General features: G+C 39.6%; 1 protein-coding gene across 9 annotated transcripts in view; it reads left to right on the forward strand.

Annotated features, from left to right (window-relative positions):
* Positions 1–14,653, forward strand: part of TSNARE1 (t-SNARE domain containing 1) — a 508,113-nt gene that overhangs the window by 256,677 nt on the left and 236,783 nt on the right. For 8 of the 9 annotated variants that reach the window (XM_074846421.1, XM_074846412.1, XM_074846395.1 and 5 more), the window contains one exon: positions 12,567–12,734. In XM_074846421.1, coding sequence (XP_074702522.1) covers positions 12,567–12,734 — 168 coding nt within the window. The remainder of the gene's footprint in view (positions 1–12,566; positions 12,735–14,653) is intronic. The other variant, XM_074846464.1, reaches the window with a different exon arrangement.

Below are 14,653 nucleotides of genomic sequence, written 5' to 3' on the forward strand. Positions count from 1 at the left end.
GCAGAAAGCTGTCACCTTTCCACTCAGAAGACCCTAATCCAGGGTGGTTTTGGAGCCAGAGGTCTATTTTGGGGAGTGAAATATGATTTTAATTCACTGAGTATATCCTTGCCTTTCGGAATGAGTTCAGTTCTCCTTTATTACTGTAGGAATGGAAAATGTCCAGATTTGAGTCCTTTGAGACTAGGTCAAATAGTTGTTAGGAAAATCATGAGAGGCAACCAATCAACCCACCAACCAAAGCCCCATGCAGCAGTTTTCAGAGTAGACTTTAACACGTGATAAAATTTCTCCTGGTTTGGGGTGAAAGTTTCTAACAGAAATGTATTTTTATGGCACAAGCAATGAAGTCTTGGAGTTTATGGCTTGGGAAGGATATTGGTATATACAGACAGAATAAAAGAGAATACGAACAGGGCAAGTAAAGTAACATGAGGTGTATAGTCTATAAACATCAGATGAGAAAATGAGGGAGCTAAATTAAGTAGTCTGGAAGAAAGTATCAATAGAGACATGATTACAGTCTATAAATACCTTCAAGGTGAAAATACAAATGAAGACCAGGTGAATTATTCACCAAGTTAAATGATAGAAGTCAGAATGGCCTGATGTTAGGAAAGAAGCATGTAGGCTAAGTGCTCAAGCTAATAAAGAACAGTTGTGTGGATGATTAATGCCTCATCAGTTTGGAAAGTCAATAGCACAGTGAAAACATAAGTAAAATAAATAATAATAATAGTCCAATAAAAATGTGTGGTAGAAATTATCTGAATATTTATCTGTGGCCTCTCCTGCCTCTGTCACAGTTAAGACATTGCCCTGGTGGTAGCTGTAACTGGAAAAATGCACAGGTTTTGGACAATTTTGTTACATGTCACATTCCAGAGGTGCTGAGCTGAAAACCTTTTAGCATTTTTTATCTTAATCCTTTCCTTGAATGTTTTATTTTGCAAACAGTTTAGGTAGCTTTTCAATCCTCATGAAAGCCTTCACCAAGCCTGTATGCTAATCGTGCAGTATGGGGCTGAACACTTGAGCTAAAGAAAGGTTAACATCTCTGTAAATGTATATCACAGAGACAGCATGGAGCACAGGAGGATAATAAAGCTGGTCTGCATTGCTTTCTTTTGCTGGCACTTCCTATTTCTTGTCACTGTTGGGAAGGTTAAATTCACTTTGTCTTGCCCTATAAAGAACTCATACAGGATAAATTAGCAAACTCCCAAATTCTTCCTATTTCATTCTCCCTGGACAAACTCATTCAGAAACAAGATTTTGTTCCCTTTAGCAATGTTTACACTTCCCATTTTCATTATTTAACTTTTCAAGCATTTTGGTCACAAATATGCATCTGTGACTAAATTTACTTATCTTTAGTTTCTCTTTCTTGAGACATTGTCTAGATCTGCAATAACTATATCACCATTCCTGAAGAAGAATATAATTTTCTTGCTGCTGTTATGTTTTTCTTTAAAGCAGTAAATATCCTGACTTCATTTGACTTGAAATTCAAATCATCACTCTTTGTTTTTCTTGAGATTGAAGTTCACAGCCTCGAAATAAAGCTGACTAGTTGTTAAATATTTCCACTAAAACAGTGTCCTCCAATCCATGTCATCCCTTGCTGTCACAGCACACAGAAATCAGGGCAGGCATTTAATTCCCTTCAATTGAACCTATTTTTTTTTTAAGGTTATTTGCATGCTAGGAGATTAGACTATGTTAGACAGGGACTATTGCTGGTCAGGAGGAAGAACCAGACTCATCCCCTTCTGCATGGGTGTGTCTAGAACAGGTAGGAGGTAAGTTCCTATTGATGTTTCTGGACTTTAGAAGAAGCACTCTTAGAGGGACAACAGCCATTTCACCAATTTAGTTGAAAATGTGATCTCTGTTTCACTGAATGTATGTCTTTAGGAACAAATGCTACAGACCTTTTGATTGCAAAAGCCCATGTCTAACTAGGCTCTGCTGTGCAGTGCTTTGCCATAATTATACACTTAAGAATACAACACTAGAATCAAATGCTAATTTCCGAGGATCTCCCTTTCCTCCTGGCATTGCCAATTGGATGATTGTGTCACATGAGCTGGAACATACCGTGTTTGGAGGGAAAAAAAAAAAAAAAAAAGTTTGGTAGGAAGCATAGAGAGATAAGAAAAGGAATTTCTGTTTCTTTGGTTATACACTTTCAGCACACCCCTTGTTACCTCGAGCAGATATGTCGCTTAAAAGAGACCAAGAAACTTGCTCCCTAAGCAATTATTTATTGCAGTACACAGAAACAGCAAATAACATTGGAAAAAAGCTGCTTGGTCTTGCTAAAGCCCTATTTTGTTTTCTAAGTTTAAGGAAAAGCCCATAAAGACTGTGCTTTCCTGGCCTTGGTTATTTTCGTGACTCAAGAGGAACAGCAGAACCTCTATAGTAAGCATAGACAGATGTGCTCTTCCAGATCCAGCTGAGCTGGCTGAAAACACAACCCAGCCAAGCTGTGTTGGGATTGTCTTCATGGCTTTCCTAACAGGATGGGAGTTATGATTGCTCCCAAGTCCATCTCTAACAAAACCAGTGGAGAAATATCCATCCACCTGTTTTTAAGGTCACCTACATGTATAACTGATGTGGGATAAGGGGCTTTCACAAAAACTACATACCAGGATCACTTGCCTGGATTTATGCTTTGGTAAACAATCTAAAAAGAGACCCTAGAAAAAAGTCAGGTGAATCTTCAGTACTACCTGTTTTGGGAAGTTGCCAAACATAATTATCTAGTCTTTGTTAATGATTACTTCATCATCTTCATGGTGTCTTTGCTTTCCTAAATCTCATTTTATTTAAGATTCTTATGACAGCTTCAGTTCTGGTCAGTTTTGGTCAAAAAGATCAGTTTAATTAGATCTCCCTAGAGATAGAAAGTTTTCATTGAATCTGTGGAAAAGAGAAGCCAAGGGTGAGCCCTTTCCCATGCTGTCTGGCCGTTGCGAATGGGATCACCAGAGGCTGACCACAGATCGTGTCACTGACCCATGACACCCTGTTAGATAGTCCCAAATTAGATTTCTAATATTTTCATTTCAATCCAGTTGGTGTCTCTTGTTTCACTGCAAGTGTCTGTCATTTTGTATTTTTTTAACATTTTTATTACTTTTGTATTTTAAATGAAACCAAAAATGTCCTAAAGAAGAACAATTAAGGGGTTGTGTATAATATTAGTGTAATACCTAACAACCAGCTGCCTGCAATCAGACTTGGATCAATAGGCTTTATTGATCTATATTTACAGGTAAATTTAAAAAAAAAAAAAAAAAAGGTTTACATGGCATTGAGGAAGCATGAACTTTTGTTGCCTCTTCTCCTATCACTGCTGTGCACATGTGAAAGGTCTGTCAAAGACACTTTCTTGTTGAACTTCCCAACTTCTGGGTTTGATCTGTTTGGTTTCTCTGCTGACGTCATGCCATGCAGTGTGTGCTGCTGACTTCAACACTTGCTTGGAGTGGCTATTTCTTATGGGTCTAATCCTGCCCTTGACTCCACTGACTTGATTTCCTCTCTATTGAGAGGTTGCTTTCTCAGGTGGAGAAGCCTCACAGGAGTCACCAATTAATTACTCAGATAGAGTCTGCCTGGCTCTGACTTTTTTGCTTGATTGTTTTGAGTAAATCACTTTGACTTTATGTTTTCAGGTTACCAGCCTGTGATGACCTTCCTGAGACAGTTCTGAGTTAGTTCTGAAAAAAATTTGCCGTGAACTGGACCAAAGGGCTGAGCATCCTTTGCTATAGAAGACAGACCATTTATGTCCTGATGCCTCATGTGGAAATCCAATATACGTTTTAGCATTTTCTCAGTACAATGTTGGCATTTTTTGAGATGGAGCTCTTCTGTAGATGGTGCCAGAAGTTGTGAGTTGGTGAATGGGTGTTGTCCCATACTGCTGCTCAATGCTCAGCCACCACTCTTCTCCTCCTCTCCCACAAAGGTGGAATGCACTCTCACAAAGAGGCAGGAACCTTGTTTTGTTTCTCCATCCCAACCTCATCAACTGACCACCTACCCTGACAAGACTCAGCAAAGCTCCTCCAGATGGGTGATGAAAAGCTGCCTCTGTTTTTTGCCTTAATTTGGGATCAGGCTTTTGGGTAGTAGCTGAAGTATTGTGAATGCAGACAGTGCAGGGGCTGTAAAATGGGCAGGTATTTTGTAGAGCAGTCACTAAATGAGAGTGTTCCTCAAGCCCAGGCTGTGAACATTTGCTTGGACACTGAGCAGTCAGTCCACTGAAACCCTTCCAAAGGCCAATAATTAAAAGAGATTAAAAGATTAATGCCAAAGAGGCTTTGTGGGAGTCAACCATGCTTCTGAAAAAAAAGTGGCTGAGCATTCCAAAAGCAAAATACAAGATACAAAAGCAGTCAATTCCTTGAAAGAAAAAGACATACTTTTTATTTCCAGCATCTTCCTGCTATTCCACTGCTCCACACTACAAAGTGGCACAGTGCCCATGCTGGGGGTTGTCTCTGCTGCAGAAAACCAAGCTCCATTTGGCTCTTGCCTCCCTGTGAACCCAGAAAAAAACTTCTCACTTTTTTTTTTTTTTCACTAGATGGGTGTTAACGAGTGAGCCAGTGTCTCATTATCCTTCTTGTTTGCCTCTCTAGCAGGAACCTGCTCACCAGCTGTGCCGCACATACGTCGGGAGGCAGAGACAACACAGTCCTTTCTAGACAGTCTTGATGTGTCTGAGAGTTCCTGCAAGTGTGGTCCATTTACACAAACTCTGGGTGCTTCAAATGTTCAGCAAGGGAGCTGCGAGCAGGGGAGTTTTCTTCTAGCATCAGGATCCAGGAACGACATACAGTACCGCTCTCAGAGAGTAGTGACAACCAAAACACAGTGCCAGCAGCAGAGTTGTGCAGAGAGGGAGAATTATGAGAATATAATTCAGACAACTAGAAGAGGGCAGGAACAGCTTTAGCAATGTGACGCGATGCTATAAAAATACTGGTGAATTCTCTCCTTCGTGACAATCTTAAAGAAATGTTTATCCACTTGCTTTGCATGTATAGAGATGCCACCTGAAGGTAGTGCTAGCGCTGGCAGTTGGCTTTGAGAAGGATGGGTGTAGACGTGTGTAATCAGACTTAAGTCATTCCATGAACTGGGTTTGAAAATAAAAAGATGTTAGATTACAGAGAGGGGAAATTTATACCTGTCTTCACTGTTGCTGTTCTATTTTACTCTCATTGCCATGGGACCATCTGTTTGCATGGTAGATAAAGTTGCCAAATCAACAGAAAAGGAACAGGACAAACTGCCCCTTCCTTCCCTTATGGGGCAACTGTAAAAATGATGCATGGTGAAAATACATGACAAAATGTAGCCCTCACTATAGACTGAAGTTTGCCCTAGAAGCTGATGATATCCATGAGATAAATATCAGGCCATTCCTCCTAAATTTGGTCTTCACCTTGGGGTGAAAATATGCTGTGCTTCTTAAAAGCATGTCGATTATCAGAGAGCTAAATCTGAGGCCCCTGGCTTATTTTCTTTTTCTTCTTCTACCACAGACATGTCATTTAATTCTCTCACCCTGAGTACAGTAAGATCGACTCTGAACTAGAGCAGCCCTAGGTGATGAGGTCATGATTGCTCAGAATGAATTTGGTGAAGTAATAAAGTCTTGAAGGAAAATAAAGAAGAAGAAAGCAGTAGGAGGTATGAACTAGGTACTCTGTTACTAAGTCTATTCTAGTTCCAGGAAAGTAAGTGGATTTTCTTAGTCTTCATAACTGCAGAGGCTTGAACGATTAGATTTATAAATGCTGAAAAGCGAACTAGCAAAACAGTTTCTGCTATTACATTTTCCCTAAAATTAGTAATTTCTTGCAGATTCCATAGCAGTAAGCTGGTAGAAATAGTGATTTTCTTGCTCAATTTCAGGTTCACGTAATTCAAAAGTAAACAACTTGATCAAGAGTGAAGACAGAAACACATGAGAGATTCTAGTTAATTTAAATAAAAATACACTTCAACCCTTCCCTTTATGCTAATTTCCCCATGCTGGTTTTTCTCATGCTACATTGGTGCAGAGTAATCAAATTTACATAACTGAACACATTTCTGTATTTGCCCATGTTAGTGATGCATGCAGGAAGGGTTGAAAATATCCCACTTAAAAGTTGCCCTGGTTACAGTAGTTTTAAAGTGCCCATGTTTGAGTGAAAAGGAAGAGCAAGCGATGGTTAATTTGTGATTGCATTTTTTTCCCCCGTTGTTGTGGGAAGCGCCTCTCATAAGATAACAGAGCTCAGATTACCAATCACTGCTGCGATCTTCTGTGTGAAAGATAATGCAAAGTTGTAATATCACTATTTCACTCCTCTAAAAGATTTAGAAGTCCCAGGCTGCTTGTTCTGTGCCTGCCTGAGGCCTTTCTACCTGTAATTGCTTTGGGCTTTCGCTTGGCGAGATACAGCTCTAAATCTCATTGAGTCTGCAAGGTTAGTTGTTTTGGAAGGATGGTTTGAGAAAGATCATCTAATCCGATTTATCTGTCTTCGTAACCTAGCTGTGCATTGTAGATAGGCAGGCCAAACTGGCTGCTCTGTGCCATTTTTGTCCCGGACAGCTTGCAGTGCCAACGTGCTATTAAAAATGTGTCAGGCACAGGCAGGCAGCGTAACTACAGCAGTATTCTGCACAGTGGCCCTCCATGTAAAGTATTTTATTGATCTTTAATGTAGGCACTCTGGCCTCATTATTCTACATGCAATAAAATGTGAATCTCTAAGCCTGGATGCTAGTGAGAATAGGATAACCTCATAAAGTGTAGCCTGGCTGTTTATATGTCTATACATACTATAAAGCAAGAGATAAACATCTCTGCATTTGCATTTTGTTTGAAAACCAGAGCCAAAATGTTACCCAAGGAGATGTGATAGCTTGGAGGAGGTGTGGGAGGTGTGCTGATTACTGCTTGAGCTGGCCATATCCCTGCTAGAGGTGCAGAGGCTTCTGGAGATTGGAGAAGACAGAGCAACCTTGCTTGGTTTACTACCTGAGTCATGTAAGACCTCTAAAATAATCTATTTTCATGGTTGCAGAAGATTTCCTTGGAACAACCTGCAGTATGTAATACAAAATTAGCTTATGTGAGTGAGGCTTCTTTTACCTGTGCTCATATAAACTTGAAGGTAACAATGAATGCACCTCAATATGAGAGAGATCTCGAGGTGCTGGAGCGAGTGCAGAGGAGGGTAACGAGGCTGGGGAAGGGCCTGGAGAATAAATCCTGTGAGGAGCGATTGAAGGAGCTGGGACTGTTTAATTTGAAGAAGAGAAGGCTGAGGGGAGACCTCATCACTCTCTACAACTACCTGAAAGGACATTGTAGAGAGGTTGGTGCTGGTCTCTTCTCACAGGTGATTGGTGACAGAACAAGAGGGAATGGCTTTAAACTCCAACAGGGGAGATTCAGACTGGAAATTAGGAAAAAATTTTTCACAGAAAGAGTGGTCAGACAGTGGAATAGGCTGCCCAGGGAGGTGGTGGAGTCACCATCCCTGGATGTGTTTAAGGGTCGTTTGGATGAGATGTTGGGGGATGTGGGGTAGGGGAGAACTTTGTAGAGTAGGGCTGATGGTTGGACTCGATGATCCCAAGGGTCTTTTCCAACCTGAATGATTCTGTGATTCTGTGAATTCATGAACTGTGCTGTGCATATCAAAGGCAGTCTCAAGTGTCTTACAGCCAAGTGATGATGAGGACATCTCCAACTGCTTGAAACATGCATGTGAATGGAGGAGTAGTCAGAAAAGAAGGAACCTGTGTTCCTTCTTATTCTCCAGAGTTAGATTTTCGGTCCATTTAGGAGACCCACCTTCCCCACTTTGATAGTACAAACAGCTCTGTCATATCTATCCTAAGATACTCCATTAGTATCTGTTTCCCATGTTTTCACACACAGTCAGAAATGAAACCCTTTTCTCCTGGTTGAAGTTGGAGTGGATGGACATGGTGTAGAAATGGGTTCACGTTGTCTAATTTCAGGCACTGAGCTCAATTAAGTCTCCTTTTCAACTACCTTCATGCCAAAGGTGAAGGTAAAAGTGTGTGAATGTCTTCCTCAGCCCTTCATCCTCCTGTCCCTGTAGTGTGTCATTCATCTGGTGGATAGTCTGTAAATCCAGATGCAATAAATCTTAATTATTTACATCAACTTTTACAGTTATTTTTGAAAAGACTGTGAGAGGCCCATCTTATTGCAGCTGTCACTGGGCACCTTAATTATCTGACTTGTAACTAACCTGAGCTGGAGGGAGTGTATGTGTGTCTCCCTCTTCCTCTCTGTTGTATAATTTTTCTTTATATCTTCAGGTTTTGATGAGTTGTGGAAGAGAAATTTTCCTTTGAAATCACTAAACATTTCATGGCAGTAAGAGCCATTTCTCATCCATCTCCAGTCAACTTTTCGTGTCCTTAATTTCTGATAAGGGAACAATCCTGTAATGAGCAATCAGAAAGGACATTGTTAAATTTAGAGATGTGAAAGGGAGCTACAGAACTGAGATGGTACCAGCACACATCTTACTGCTACAGGACATTCCCTAACTCTCTGAAGATGAACTCAAAAGGCTGGTTGATGTTGTAGTAGGTGGGGTACATGTTAGATTTCTGCTTCTGGGTGGAATAAAGACCATATAGGAACTAGAAGAGAGGTCATTTCAGTCCCTTGCTTGGTAATTTTATGTGACATGGGTTGTAAAACTTGTGATATTGCCATGTACAAGGAGAAGAAATTGTGTGTGTTAACACTCCTCTTCTGCCCTTCTAATATACAAATGGGGAGTGAGGCAGGCGCAGGGCTGGGAGGGGGTCATCTTTGGAGGGCTCTCAGACATGCACCTTCTGATGCAAAGATTTTACTGCCAGTAAAGTACAGGTACTGGCAGAAGTTGTCACCATCCAGATAAAACCTTTTTTTTTTTTTTTTCTTCCCCTTTTCTCTATCAGCAGCTGCATATAGCATCTCCCCATTGGTAGAATAAATCTGATAAAAAAATGTAGTTGTAAGCAGCAATGATTTTATCCTAGTGAAAAGATTTTATCCAACAGAAAAAATGTTGTGCCTGGGCATAATTTTTCAGATATGATGAATAACAGCATAGTATGACTCTCAGTCCTAAGAATTTAATTTTAAAAGAACTACTGAACATATCAGATATACTCAACTTTTTCTCTCCTATCATTTTTTTCACAGGCAGACTTTGGTTTATAGATACATCTTGACAAAAATCTGCCACGGGCAAATTTCAACAAAAGAGCAACTTCAAACACATCCAATTAACAATTTATGAAAGGAAATCCAACAGAAAATTACACAGAGATTCACAGGGCATAAAATTTACCACTAAATCAAATTTAATGCGGAAATGCCTGTATAGGGAGTTATGGCCCCTTCCAGTGTGTTGTCAAAAGGAACTTTATCTGTGGAGGCTCAGTGAGTGCCCTCCATCATATCTTTTCTGGCTATAAATAAAAATATTTTGTCAGACATGGCAATAAGCACAACTCAAAAGGGAATGAAGACCACTGATAAACCAAGCTACCTACAGTTTTCAATCAGAAGTATTAAAAGTCATTAGATTTCTTCACACTTTCAAATCTAGGATTTGTTTAACCAGAAATGAGGGGCTCTGTACCATCAACAAACACAAAATCACTTTTAATTTGTTAACACAGCCAGCCACCATACATGCCCCAATAGCAAGTCATGGTGACTATATTTAATGTTACTATGGAGCCATTTTTATGTCTGGAAGGAAATTTCAGTCCCCCTGCATCCTGTTGTTTCCTGATTTACTCACTCATTCAGTAGCCGTGGTTGGATTTTCTTGAAAAATATTAAGGATACAAATTCACGTAATTGCCTTCAGCAGCTCTGAAATTAACTTAAGCCACTACTTTGTTTAGAGAAAAACATCTGTGTCTAGACCATTATCTATTTAAACACATGAATAGCCGGCTTTTGTAAGAGATGACTGAGCAGAATTGCACTATCCAGATTATTTGGGGAAGGCCTGTTATTTACAGATACCAGGACCAACAAGTGGGGATGACTAATAAAGTTGACACAGGCCAAGATCAAGCGTATTTGTGATACAACTGTGGTATTACATGGACAAATATAATTTGAAGAGCTGGTTGCTGTATTGCTGTGTCTCCTCTTAATCCTGTGCTCCCACATCAGAACAGAACAGGAAACGTTTCAAATTTTGTAAATTTGTTATCTTCCACTGAAATGCATATCTGCGTAGCAAAGCATGGCTTTAAGTGTCCATTCATGTGCGTTTAGGTCCATGACACAGTGTCCTTGCTGTGACCATAATACAAAAATGTCATTAAATCACTGTTTTCCCGTGTCTTCAGAGGGCAGACATTTGGTCTCTTTCAGCCTACTTGGCATTGTGCAGTATAATGGCCTCTGCATGTCCTAGTTAGCCCTCTGGTGAAGATGAGAGGACACCTCTGTCACTATAAATGAAACATTAGGATACCCCAAGGATTTTTTTCTTGAATCCATTAATACATGCTTTTGGCACTGAAACACTCTACCAGATAAGTTAGTGTCCAAGGCACGTAATAATTAGTGAATAAAACACCCCCAGAGTATCTTAATCCTATTAAAATGTGTCTTTTAAAGTGTAAATGAATTTTTAACTTAATTTTAAATGATGATTTTCTTCCTGTAACACACCCTTTCTCTGTAGATAACAGATCCCAGGAAAGCAGAAAGTGAAACAAAGACGTTAATGTCAAAGATTTTAACCTTCTGTTTATATTTTTAAAAGACACTTGACTGTTTTCTGCCGATTATTCTGTATGCCTTTACTTCTTCCATCACCCCACTTCCTTCATCACATTGTATAATTTTCCTTGTCTGCAACTAGATGATGGTGATAATAACAATGAATTAATTGTGTACGGCAAAGTCTAGGTTTAGACAACTGCAAAAATTCTTTAGCTTCTAAATGAAGAAATTATGCGCTTTTTAAAAAATGAAAGAAGAGTTAAAGAGATAAATAAGCATTTCCAGAGCCCTGATACTCTTCAAAATCTAGCCTCCAAGGCAGATCTCTAAGCAAGCAAGCAAGAAGTAAGACACATTCTAAGTGATCTTTTTTTTCTCATCCCCTTGCCTCCCTCATGCATACTTGGTCAGTCTTCTCATTCTTGCTGTCATGATTTGGCATTGTTTCCACTGCAACTTCCACTTGAGTCCTCCCGGTCCTTCCAGTTCTCCAGTCTTTCTGTGACCTTCCAGCAAGCTGCCTGATGGCCTTGCTTCCTGTTCACTCTGTGGGAATTCAGGGCATTTAATATCTTTGAAAAATTAGCCAGAGCAAGACGGCAAAGGCCTTTATTTCTTAGGCACAACTCATTGAGAATCCCCACTGTTTGTGCCTCAGGTAAGACCAGATTCAGAGAATTGATCATCTCCCTTAATTCTTGTGCTTGTTTTCTCCTGTAGCTTTCAGACACTTTGGGGACATTCAGGTCAAGAATGGCTGTAGCGAATTCCATTTCTTCTTTCAACTTCAGAGCATTGGAAGCACTGGATTACTTTTTTATTGTAACTTTTGGTTAGGAGTCAAAGTTCAGCTCAAGGCCAGTTTAAAGGACCGTGTGAATTCTATGAAGTGAAATACTCAGTTGTAGGATTGGAGTCTTCAGCAGTGCCTGTTAGTTTAGAACTTGAACTCAGCCTCCTGATTCTCCAAACCAACCTTGTGTCAGTTCATTCTCTGAGTCAAGTCTAGACTGAACCTGATGTCTTTATAGGCACAGAAGCTAAAGACTGGGAGGAGAAGACCTTGTTAAACCTCTTCCCCTACCTGCAGTGTAGATGTAGCTGGGTCATGAACAGGCTCTTAAAATCTGGATCTGAGTACAGCTCTCAAAGGCAATATGAACATCTAGCTGCCTAGAAAATGGTATCCGATGTTTCAGCAAAATCAGGGCAACTCTACAGAGTGAACACCGTGAAACTGTGAGTCGCTCAAACTGATGACTATGCAGTCACATTACTATAATGATTTTCCCTTTTTTTAAGCTGTATTTAGTTTATCTCCTAAATAGACAAAATAGCATCCTTTGTTATGTTGAATGTTGCAAGTTGGATCATAAAGTCTTCAAGACAAATGCATAGGCTTCATGTCTGCCTGAGAAAGTATCTAATTCCAGAAGAATTTGCAGGAAAATCAACATGGTAAATTTGTCATTTTTCAGATGCACGTAAATGTTTTGTTCTCTCAGAACTGTTGGAAAATTGAAGTTGGTTGCTGAGGCTCAAGTGTAGCTCAGGAGATCTGGCTTCAGGTCCTAACACTTCCTTCAAGACTTGATATGTTTCCTCTCATGTAACTTACTCTTCTCCTCTTCACCTTTTCACTACTGTTTATGCAATCCATTTATTAATATTTTGTTTTCCTGAAAGAAGGCTATGTAAAACTGGACAGGATTTACATATATTTTTCTTTCTTTCCATTCTCTCCACTCAGCAGAGCCCTAGGACTCCCTTCTCTGACCTACCTGATGATGAGAAAATCTTTAATGGAGGAGATGGTGTGGGGCAGAATGAGAGCCAGGATCAAGCCTTGCTCTCGGAAATCACAGAAGAGGATCTGGAGGCCATCCGTCAGCGGGAAGAGGCCATTCAGCAGATTGAGGTCAGTAAACTTCTCCTGTCATGGGCTTGTGAGCTGGAAGTGCAGATTCCTTGTGTTGTGTGTTGCTCAATGTGATGAAAGAAACAATGATTTACATTGCCAGTACTGTGTCACTAAAAATGGGAGAGACTATCAAGTGTTTCTAAAAATGGAAATCAGTGGCAGAAGGAGGAATTAGAAATCCATATGACCTGTAATGAAAATGACAAGAATTAATTAATGTTCATGGGCTAATGTGGTTTTTTTCAGTGAGTTTTCCATAACAGAGTCTGCAGTGAAGTAGTTTAAATGAGCTTGGTTCTGCAGCAAAACAACTTTCTTGGTGCGTGCAAACTTGAAACCGGAATTTGTCACCGGCAGAAAATATTCAGCTTTACCATTAAAGAGAATAATAGGTAGACAAAAGGAAATAACTTGTTAACTTTTTCAAATAATTCAATATTTTTGCTTTATCAAAGTATTTGAATGTTCTTAATGTAGTTAAAAGAAGACATACTATTTTTATTCTCTTTTTTTTAAGAAGTGCTATAAATAAAATATGAAAAAAAGGAACAAAAAGAGGTCTGAATAAGTTAAACGTCCCACATTTTTCTTTTTATACTTCTCTTTTTATGCTTTTGGGAAATTCTTGTTACTCAAATTTAACCAGTAAATGAGTAAAACCAGAACATTTTAAATCTTTCTAATTTGTATGCTTTTACAGGCCTAAACTCAAGATGAACCAAAACAAAGAGGGCTTCAGAATAATCAGAACATTTAATTAAGGACTATACTTTGTCCTTTAATTAGATTGAGCTAATTTTATCAGAATAGATTTTGGCTGCGGTGTAGCAGGAATTGTGATTGAGTTAACAGTGCAAAAAGGGGACAAACGTTCCTGCTGCAGACTGGAGCTTTGAGGCTTTGACCTCTGTTTTCAAACAGTGACAGCTACATATGATTCAACACCATAAGAAATTTTGATAGTTGTACAGGAGTGAGTTGAGGTTAGTGTACGTCTAATTTCTGTTATGGTTTGCTGAATAGAGATGATTGAGCTTTGTGGATTTGCATGGATTACTAGGGATGGAAATGTTAAAGAATATTCTCACACTGAGTATCCTTGGGTATTAATTGTCCTTTCATTCTTGAGAAATCTCTTTGCATCCACCAGGACAAACTCTAGGGAACTTTGGTGAAAGAAAATGCATGTTTTGGGATGTTCCAGCACATTGATGTTCAAGAAGGATGGTAGCAAAGGTATTTCTGAAACGGTGTTGTGGACCAGGATATTGCTGTGATCCTTTTGTTTGAAATACAGTCACTGCCTTTTTTTTCCATCTTTATGTTGCCCCCTGTCCTCCTCAGAAAAGAAACACATTTAATGTTTGCCCATTAGGCAGTGGAGGATGACAAACCCCAAACCAGGCTCAAGCACACCAACTTTGAAACATCAAGAGGTGCAGTCATGTCTCCTTAGAGGGAACCTTATTTTGCTGCTTAAATCCCATTTCTGGGCCACAATCTGATATCTCTGCATTGGGCTGCACTGGATCACATGGTCATGGTGGGGTACTTCAGGCGAGTGAAGTGAACCTAGTCCTGGCCTTACATAACTTCTAAATAAATGCCGTGCTCATGTATTGTGCAGGTTGCGTATGTATTGATTTGGTAGATCATGTCTACCTTTCTGCCTAATATGAATTTACCTCTGGATAACTTATTCAATTTACGCAGTTAATAACTTACTCAACTTAAGCAGTTAATATTGTTCGGCCTTCTGCTTCCTAACAATGTGCACTTTCTTTTTACCTGTTTTTTCCCCATCTCCTGCATCCATTTTGCTTTGCTATCCGAGATCCATGTTCATCCTGTAAGAAAGACTGCATTCCACGAGCATTATTTAAAGTGTAGCTTAAACATTTCTCCTCAGGAGGAAA

This window comes from Strix aluco, chromosome 1, assembly GCF_031877795.1.
Source record: "Strix aluco isolate bStrAlu1 chromosome 1, bStrAlu1.hap1, whole genome shotgun sequence".
NCBI lineage: Eukaryota > Metazoa > Chordata > Aves > Strigiformes > Strigidae > Strix > Strix aluco.